General features: G+C 41.9%; 1 protein-coding gene across 13 annotated transcripts in view; it reads right to left on the minus strand.

Annotated features, from left to right (window-relative positions):
- The window catches only part of ADAM22 (ADAM metallopeptidase domain 22), a 132,022-nt gene extending 121,648 nt beyond the window's left edge, over positions 1-10,374 (minus strand). For all 13 annotated transcript variants that reach the window (XM_039708652.1, XM_039708644.1, XM_039708634.1 and 10 more), the window contains exons 1-2: positions 10,312-10,374; positions 9,982-10,145 (exon numbers count right to left, since the gene is read on the minus strand). In XM_039708652.1, coding sequence (XP_039564586.1) covers positions 9,982-10,145; positions 10,312-10,369 — 222 coding nt within the window. In that variant the 5' untranslated portion in view covers positions 10,370-10,374. The remainder of the gene's footprint in view (positions 1-9,981; positions 10,146-10,311) is intronic.
- Between the last annotated feature and the right edge of the window lie 6 nt (positions 10,375-10,380).

Consider the following 10,380-nt stretch of genomic DNA (forward strand, 5'->3'; position numbering starts at 1 on the left):
CATTAATCATCAATATTTGACATTCTTCATGCAAGCTCTCTCTTTTTATCCAATGCATAAATCTAAATATCTTTGGGGCATTTGGTGGGGTGGAGTTTATTTAATGAAGAAACTGCAGAATAGGATCATGGTTTATAAAAACGTTTTTACAACTACTTCTTTGGGGCACGTTTAGTAAATCAGTTATTTATTCTGAAGAAAAAGCTAGAAATAAGAATATATTTTAATAGATGCATGTTCATTTTTAAGTCCTGGATCACACATCTGTTCTCCATGCCAAGTGAGGGTGGAGCACAGCGAGAGCTAAACACCATCAGCTAGAGCGCAGTGCCAAGGCCCAGCTCCTTGTGGTAGTAAACATGACCTAAAATAGCTTTTCTCCATATAAACATCATCGTATCAATGAACTCAAACTCAGAAGCAAGAACCACTTGTACCTCTAAAATGCCAGTAATTAGTCTTCCCAGTACGAAAAAAAATCACAACAAACCCCGTATTTTGTTTATTTGTGTGTTTGAACACAGACACTGTGTGAATTTATTCAATATATATGGGGGAAGAGCACAAGGGAAAAAAGCCCCAAGCACAAACTGATGCAAGATGTTACACAGGTGTCACTGCTGCAGAGCCAGTGCCTGGGTAGCAGCATGGATCCTTCTGAAAGCTTCTCTTCCTGCTCTCCTTCCCCACCTCCACTTCATCTTTCTCAAAAATTCACCCAAGGTTAAATGTTAAGTGGAACAATGAAGAGAGGAAAACTATTGGGCTGTCACTGACAGTAAATTTAGCACAAGCTACCATTTGATCTCACACATCTAATAGGACAAATTTGAGCAACTGAATGGGCAAGATGCTGCTTCCCAAGAGCAATCTAACACTTGTTTCCATCACCAGTAAAGCCCTGTGTCACCAGATCTCACACTTGTTGTGCTTTTAAGTGTAGAGGATGATGTTAATTTGATTCTGAAATTTTGTTTATAAGTTTTGATTTCCTGTGAGACTAATTACTGCAAGTCTTCAAATTACTGTGAAAAAAAGATCTGCAAGAACTTTTGGAAAGTCAATTTTTCCCCCTTTTTCTGAAAGGGAAGCAGCAAGAATTCATTCATGTATAAAAGGTTACATCCAACTAGAGTGCCAGAGGTCTTAAATGTATCACTACTGGGGTAAAACCAGAAAACTGGTTACTGCTCAGTCTCATGTTTTTAAAACTCAAAAAGGTTCTTCATCAAATACTAATGGCCAGGGGAAATATGATCAAATAGGTTGTTATAAGTGTGATTAATCAAGTACAAGGTTACACACAGAAACAAAGAAAAGCCATGAATGAAAATTTGAAAAGTTCAGAATCTTTTCCCGCCATAATTCATGCAAAACTCTGACGACCATTGAAGATCACACTCCTTAAACTAAGACAGGGAGAAGAGCAAACAAAGACTCACCCTGTGACCCAGAAACACCAGTTTCCATTGCTCCCCACTGTGACTGTAGTTTTCAGAAAGCCAGATCTAACAGAAAAATCAACGCACTGGCATGCCTAGGAGTCAGAAAAAATACTACAGCAGCAGTAGTGCAATGTGTTCCATCTGTGTCACTCAGCAGCCCAGGACCTGGCTGCAATCAGAGGGGAAACTACTTTGTGAAGAAACATGAGACCAGAGGGAAAGGGCTCCAACAAGGACAAGCCAGCCCCAGTAAAATACCCCTCTCCCTGGCAGTTTCAAGTGGGCAGAAGGAGACGCTGCTCGTGCACAGCTGCAGCACAAGAGACCAACAACCACCACATCACCCATCTGCAGGGGACAGGACAAAACAAGGGCAGCAAGCACGTGCTGTGGGCAGCCCTTGAGCGTGAGCCCATCTGCATCTCTGTGTCATCTCTCTGGAGAAAGGACTATTGTCCAAGAACACCATTTAGGCAAGAAGGAAAACTCAACAGATCCAACAGTCAGGAGGAGTGAAGGCATTTCCTTTGCTGAAGCAGATGGTGCCTTGAGGTCATTTTTAGCTACATGTTTTCCAAGCTCTGAAACGAATCAATAACATTTAAAGGCCCCCTTTTCAGCATCTCTTGTAGTCTTCAGAAATGAAGGAACAGAGTTCCACCATAGAGAAATCTACAAGTAAGCAACAATCTACATGAAGCTGCCTTTACATTACAAATAAAGCATTCAAATGTAGTAAAAGGAGTCCAGACTAACTTTGCTCCTTTATACCAGTATCAGTGACCAAATCTTTTTTCAGCAACACAGTGACATATTCCAACCATTTTCAATTGGTTTTACATTTAGTTTACATACAAATGAAAGCCTACCACCAAAAGATTAGCTCTGCCCACTGGAAATAACAAGCACTCTGACACCTAAAGCCTACCAACATGGTTAACTTCTCCCAGGAATGGACTCTGGGCACCAACAGAAAGTTTACCAACATCCTGTCAGTATCAGAGGCTAACAACTGCTTGACAAAACTTGCAGACTCTTAGGCATGCCAACACATTGCTCAATCAATTCCACAGATAATACTTTTTAAAATGACTCACCCTCTACATTCAAGTATCAAAGTCCTGCTTCAAGTTGAAAAGTGCAAGAAAAGCAAATTTCAAAACTCCTTTTCCCCTTGATACAGCCTAGGAGACCAAAATGAATCAACATTTTCACTGTATATATTTTCTGAAACAACTGATGGATGGATTTTTTTCATTCCCACAGAATTGCAGGAGTTGCAATACTCTAAGGACGTATTTCTGGAACAGAGTGTATTCCTACATACTGCTATTCTTCTGGGCAATTTCTGAGCTGTGAAGTCAGGGCTCTAGCCTCCACATTCCTTCACATCATACTTTCATTAGAAGGCATTTACCCACACAAATTTTTCTAAATTTTGTATTAATGCCACATTCTGGAGTATGCTTTTTCTAAAGCATGTCCCTTGCTACAGTTCTCTGGTCTGGTAACACCCATTTCACTTAAAAACAAGGAAGGAAGACTTAAGAGTGAATTTAGCCTAGGTAGACAAACATGAGCTGGTCAAATTACCAGATGAATCACCAAATTTCATTATCTGGGGGCAAATGCATAGCAACAATGTCATGTTTTTAACTTACTTTAACTGAATTCAATTTTCAAGCTTGACTCCTAGTGACTCAACAGTTAAAACAGCTCTATGTCATTTGCCGCTTTCTGTGATTTCTTCATAATTCTTCAATTTCAGGTGACACTGACTTTTCACTTGGATTAATCCAACCAGCCAAGCCCCATCAAGGCAGTGCGTGCCACAGCCTTGCAGAACACAGCCTGACCACGTGAACGTGCACTTCAGCCACCTTTCTGTTCAGCTTAACAATAAATTTTCTGGGGAAAAAAAATAAGACTTCCTTTACACAGTCCTTCCACTAAAGTATTAAAAGCTTGCACAGATGTAATCTTCAGTGTCCAAAGCTCTCATCTGCACTGAACATGCTTCCATCTGAGGAGAGTGATGCTGTTCCACACTGACGCTTGGCTGTAGCTCAGCACAGCTGCTGCTGCACAGTTCACCCCTGCAGCAATGATTCCTCCTCTGCAGATTGATGCAACTATTGCAGTGGCTCCAGAAGAGCTCTATCAGGGAGCATCTGCAGCTATAAAGAGCTAAATTTCATGCTACAGACCTTTGAGATCCTGCATGTGCTCCAAAAGACATCTCCACACAACAGCGTATCCATACACTATCTAGGAGAACACTGGCAAGGCAAAGGAAAGAAGGGAACTAGACGGGCATTGAAGGCTTTCTTGTCCGAAAGTTTTCCACAGACAATTATAGCAAATTTGGCATTGTTTAAAGTTAATTACATAAGTCAAAACCAGAGAAAAGAAAGACAGGATGGGAGTCATGGTTATTTTTTGGAGACACAAAATACAGTGGTTTTGGTTAACATGCAAGAAACAATTATACTATTTCTAGAAAAAAAAACAATACTGAAAAAATATTATCTAGTGACTGAAACATATCAGTACATGAAGAGAAAGATAGATTGCATAGGAAAACACCAAAATCCTGTGTCCAGTCTTGATCCTCTGACAGTATTGGATTTCATCCTCTACATGCACATGGGCCTGGGCTGGCAATTAAATCATCTGACATGTGAGCTACTTCCCATGAAGCAGAAGAACAGTCTGCTTGGGAGAGGTAGCCTTGGCTCAAACCCATGGAAGACAAGGATCCTTGTCTTCCGTCCTCTCCAGGTGAGAAACCCGGCGGAAGGTGGCAATAAGTGGAAGGACCACAAGCCTCAGCAGAGCTAACTGGAGAGGGAAAAGCACTGAGCCAGTGCTAGCTAGAAGTACCCACAATCTACAGACCTGAACCTTATCAGGCTTTTGAAGATTTTATACAGCTTGATTGACCTTTAAGCAGTGTTTGACAGGATAACTGTGATAATGTTTTCTCAAGCAGAGCCCTAAAAAAGTTGTTCGTTTTGAGTCACTTAAAGACTGGTATGATTATTGGGAAAACCACAAAAGGGACCTGGACTACCAGAAGGATAATATATCTACCATGACCTTTTAACATATAAGTCTATAAGGCTCTTGTGGCAAACATTTCAAGTGAATCTTAACTTCACATGTAGCTCTTCCAGCATATGGATAAATCTCATCAAAGTTTATCAAGACACTGCTCAGGACACAACACACTTCTACACCACGCATATGTTATAGCTGATAAAGCTGATAAGCCACTGTAGGAGTCCCAAAACAGGTACACAGTGAAACTGTGGCAGAAAGAATACTCAGTGTGATCCTGCACTCAGGGACACCAACATAGACCAGGGGTGAGTACACATACATTCATCACCAGAGCTGGAAAGCACTCCTCTGTCAGACTTCGCAGTCACTACACTAATCATGGCAACAAGCAAATTTTGGGAAAATACTTTCTATACTAATTGTTCCATCTGAGCCTTTGTGATCCTTTTTGGCTGTATATAAGCCTGTTTCATGAGGCTAAGCCATAGCTTTAGGAATATCTCTCTTTTCCAGTCTGCTATGGCACAAGCATGAGAAGATGACACAAAACAACATGAACTCTGAAGCAGCAGCTACCAAAGATTTTTTTTTTTACTTATACATTTACTGCCATAACAAATCCCATTACCAAGCAGGGAAAGACTTTTCCTGATATGAGCTTGCAAAGAAGGATAAATTAGGAATATGAAATATTCTTTTCCTATAAAATGCCAAAACCCACTTTGAGTACTTTATAAAAAGGTGTACCTCAGAAATCAAAGGACACCCTCAATGCCCTTACATCATTCAACAAACAATCTATAGCAAAGTTTAGCTTTCAGCAGTTTTTTCTTCTTCAAGAAGGCAAGATCTGCATCTAAAGTATGAATATTTTAATCATCATTCACATATTCATAAAATATTGTCATGTTGGTGAAGTATCTTATTGCAGAACTGCATACTCTGAACATACAGTAAAGTATCACACAAATTTTGCCTAATGCCTTACAAACCTTAAAAGGCAACAAGACAACAAGGAAGAAACCCAAATTCAGCAATAAACCAAATGCATATTATTATTCAATATAGTCCCTTTCCCAGTTTAGTCTCCTTCCCTTTGGTTTTCTGTTAGGATGATCAAAAATTGTGCCTAAGTTTCTTCAAGAGACAGAAGTCATTTGATTAAGTCGGCAGAAAATAATTTTTTTAATCAAGCAATTTCTCATGACACTTCTCTTTTCCAACAGTCACCATCCATCAGTCCCAAACTAGAGATATTTATAAGCCACTCAACATCAGAGCTCTTTTTTTAAAGAAAAAAAATTATTTTTCGTTGGAGCTACCCAACACAGTAACTTACAATACCAACAGAAATTGACAGCATCAGAACAGAAAACGGGAGTCAGCAATTTCAGAAGCACCTGCAAAGAAGTGGGATATCCTGTTTGAAGACTAGAGTAAGACGATAAGAAATCAGAGAATCCAATAGCAAAGACTAGGCAACGCTCAAATAACTAATGAAGATTTCAAATCCAAGAGCAAGTAGAGCATGCAAACTCAGCATGACAGAGCACAGCTTCTCTGAAACTCATTATTAGCAATAAGAAACAATTTACGAAATCTGCAAGCACAATTCCAAATAGGTGTGTGCAATTGTATCATTTGGTCACAAACAATGCAGGCTGTGAAAGACAAATAAGTTCTTTACTGAAAACTATTGACTCACTCTGGACTACAAACAACATGCACTGCTGTCTCCAGATGCAGCTCAGTCCTGGAGCCCCTTCAGGCTCTCCCTACAACCAGGTCATCCCCTTTGCTCTCTTTGAAGGAATCCAATGTACCTTAATGGCAACAGGCAATGAGCAAGTGAAAAACAGCTTGAGAAACAGAAATTGCTGTATCATGGATGTAGCATGGATATCATGCTCAACCAGCAGAGATGAGTGAATCTCTGTCCATAGCAGGTCAGAGCCTTGTTCCCACTGAAAATCACAGCAAACCTCATAAATTCCCATGTAACGCTTAGATGTATTAAAAATGGATAATGGTAATACAGGCAGTGGGACAGATGTTTACACATTCACACATTTTAACAAAGAACATGCCTGCACAGTATTGACTAAAGGAAAATATTACGAAACTTGTGGTTTCTCATGTGCTTCTTACAATACCAAAATATGGCTTAAGGAATGAAGTTAAAAGGTTCCTTAAAATGTCTAAGGTGGGAACTTTCCTTCTTTTAAACACAAAAATATTAGAGTAGCCCTCACTGAACATAGAGGACTCTCATCTTCTAATACACTTATTTATGCAATAGTAAATTAGGTGTCCATTGCTAAGATCCTGGATTGCATTAATGATAATATAATATTAGTGTATTTTTAGCTATATCTTATCTTGATTATTCTATACACTAAGTGCTGTGCAGCTCCTAACAGGCGTCCTTTGAGGAACAGAGAAATTGAAATACAGGAGTGTCACACATACCAGCAATGACTCCATTCTGTAATGGAATTAAAAGCAAAATCCCAAAGTCACGTGAATTCTCCAATGTTCACTATATATTGTACATTAAAACATTAATGACAAGAAGATATAACAGCCTACAACATTTGCCTTGTGCTGTGTTCTGAGGTTCAGCAATCTTGGACAACTACAATTGTGAGCACATTAATTATGTTTTTTAACCAATTACATTCCGGGGTTCTAAGATGAGTATAGACTATTTCCTTTACTATTTAATAGTAAAGCATGCAGGTAGAGAAGTCAGCTCAAAAACCCCAAAACAAACAAAACAGAGGATGCTGCTAGAGAAAAACCTCAATAAATATGGAAAACAAACCACTACTTTTTAGAAATCCGCCATCCATCACATCCCAGTCACTTCTGCCTTCAATTATCTCCTCTCACCCCCTTTACTCATATTATCCTCTGGCTCTGCTCCATCATGAGCCTGTTCTAAAACTCCTGATCTGCAAAGGCCACGCTTGTCTTCTGCATTCCTCTGCATGCTCATCTTCATTTGCCTTTGTGCAGTTCTGAACTCAGGCTTGCATCTTTCTTGTTCAACTTCTGCCCTTTCTGTAGCTAAAGCTTTCATCCAGGAATTAAAGGAATCCAATCCGATTTAATGCGACTTCCTTCTCTCCAGCTTCTCTCTCTCTCTCTCCCCCCCACCACCCCTTTTATCTTAATCCGATTCAAAACACAACTACATTGTTTTACATTAATTCAACTACGGCCTTGTTGGCTAGTCCTCTGAATGCACCTTCCCATTCAGGTATCTTTGTTTTTCTAGAGATGGTTGCTAGTCCTTCACTCACCAGGGATTCTTCTCGAACGCTTTTACCTCCTCAAAGAAGCATGCTCCCTTTACTAATCCAGAAGGCTGTTAGTTTTGGTTTGAAATCTCTATTCAAGACCAGCTTTTTAAACTCTCAAATACAGCTACTCAAAGACTATTAGCAATGGATAGAACATGGAGACAGTAAGAGTGTATTTAATCATAACACAACCAAATATGTATGGAAATGTTATTGATGTAGAGAACACCTCTGTTCCCCTACTCTTTATATGCCACTGGCTGTCAACTCTTCAGGGCAGGTATGGGGTGTCTCTTCATGTACGAGAAGAATCCAGCATCTTTATACTTCATGTGACTTTCACCAGACACCCAAAGGCACCATAGAAGTCCACTCTGTGAAGTTAGCCCATAACTTTGATAAGCACCTTCCTGAATGCAGCTCCTACACAACTTCAGCTCAGCAAAGTCAGCCACGCTGCTGGTCCATTACCGGCGAGCTGACTCAGCTCCCTGGGCAGGGGAAGCAATATCCTGCAATTAGGATGTAACCATGCTCTGTGCCAGAATCACAGAAAGTCTGTACTGCTTCGCTTGCTTTGGCCTGCTTGGCAATTTTTTTTGTCCAAAGCTCTGTCAGCTACTGTATCCTTCCATGAGTAACAACCATCAGATACTGTGGAAGAGGTTGGGAATATTTTAAGCAGCAGTGGGGAAACTTCTTGACCAGGAAGAAAAGTTGTAGTAGCTTTCACATGTACATCAGAGCTTTTACACATTAACATTAGTTTACTGTGGAGGTCGCTGTGAAATAAATGTATTCAACCCTTTCAAACCATCCGTGTTTCTACTTTTTTTCTGCTTAGACTAATATTCATACTAACAACTTAACTAGATCAGGAGGACTTGAAAATTTTATGAGCATAAGATTTGGTGAATAAAGCTGAGACATTCAGACAAACAAAACCTATTAATTAGCAGTTTGTTCTGTAAAACCAGCACTTTAAGCCTAATATTAAAGCTAAATGCAACCATTACTAAGGTAAAAACAGACATGTCACAAAGTGTTTGAACTTGTGACTTTTTGGGGGTCTTCAAGGAATCCTGAAATGCTTAAAGGAGTTTTTTTGGGTTTTTTTTTCTTCTTTGAACAAAGCATCATGAACTTTAAGAATAGTATTTTATTTTACTGTAAATATTGTCTTCATATCTGAAATATATTTATGGAGAGTAAGTTACATTCAAAGGCAAATACATAAGCTATGAACCGCTTGTTTATTATTTAACAAAACAAAGAGAATGCAAGCTGTTGGTTCTTAAACTTCATGGATTATAAAAAAAGAAATATGAGACAAGTTTTCACCTATTTTCTTTCTTAAACACACAGTAGTCAATTAGAAAAGGAGAAAATGGAGGCCTGCAACTCATCTTGTATGTCAGCAGTTATCTCAAATGCTCAGATTTTGTGTTCTACATCTATAACAAAATGGACTTAAAGTTTCTTTCCTTCAGATGTAACAGCCACATATCACCTCAAACAAAAGGGGTCAGGATGAAAATCACTGTATTTTAATACAAAATGAGGTTGTTAAAAGTTATAGGGATTTGGCTTCATATAATCAAAATATCCTTTTTTTAACACAAATAGAGCCAGATTAATGGTTGGACTCGATGATCTTAGAGGTCTCTTCCAACCCCAAGGATTCTATGATTCCATGGAATTTGAAAATATACCCCGGGTTGGGTAGCAGGCAATATGTACGTTAAATCCTGTGCTTAGCTCACATGTCACATTTCAAGCAATTCCCTTCCGATGTACAATTTCTATTTTTAAAAACACATCCGAGTCCACAGAACACAAACCCACCCTGCCCACGCTTCAGCCACAAGCCGAAATCAAGCCGCAGCGTTTCGAGCCCCGCTGTCGCAAAGGCACCGCAACTTTCATTTTGGGCGCCACGGCCGCCGCAGGCAGCGGGCTGTGCCCGCCCGGGGCAGGGCAGTAACACGCCGGGGGACCATCTTAACTAATTCGAGCGCCCTTGCCCAGGACTGGCACTGCCCGCGCTCCTGCGGGCAGCCGAGCCGCGCCGCGGGCCGAGCATCGCTTCGCACCCGGCGTTCTCCCCCGGCGGTGCGCGGGGATGCTCCGCACGGCCGGCCCCGCTCGCTCCCCCCGCGGGCGCTTACCTGTGCCCGCGCCGCCTCGCTCCGCACCCGCGTGCTCAGCGCCGGCCACCGCGCCCCGCCGCCGCCCTCGCCGGAGACCAGCCGCAGGGGCCTGATGCTCTGTCGCTCCGCGAAGGGGCTCTCGCCCCGCCGCCCCGCCGCCGCCTTCGCCGGCCCGGCGCCTCCTGCGCAGGGGAGAGGCACCGTCACCCGGCTGCGCCCTCGCCCCCGGCGCGCAGCCTGCAGCGGGGGCTCCGTTTCCATGGGGCTCCGCAGCAGCCTCGGCGCAGCGTCCCCCCCTTCCCCGCCGCCCGCCCGCGCCCCAAGCGCTGCCCCGCCACCGCGGCTCACCTGGGGCCGCTGTCAGGGCGCCGAGCGCCAGGCAGAGGAGGCAGGCGGCAGCCCGCATGGCGCTGCCCG

Source organism: Passer montanus, unplaced genomic scaffold, assembly GCF_014805655.1.
Source record: "Passer montanus isolate IOZ18808 unplaced genomic scaffold, ASM1480565v1 scaffold10, whole genome shotgun sequence".
NCBI lineage: Eukaryota > Metazoa > Chordata > Aves > Passeriformes > Passeridae > Passer > Passer montanus.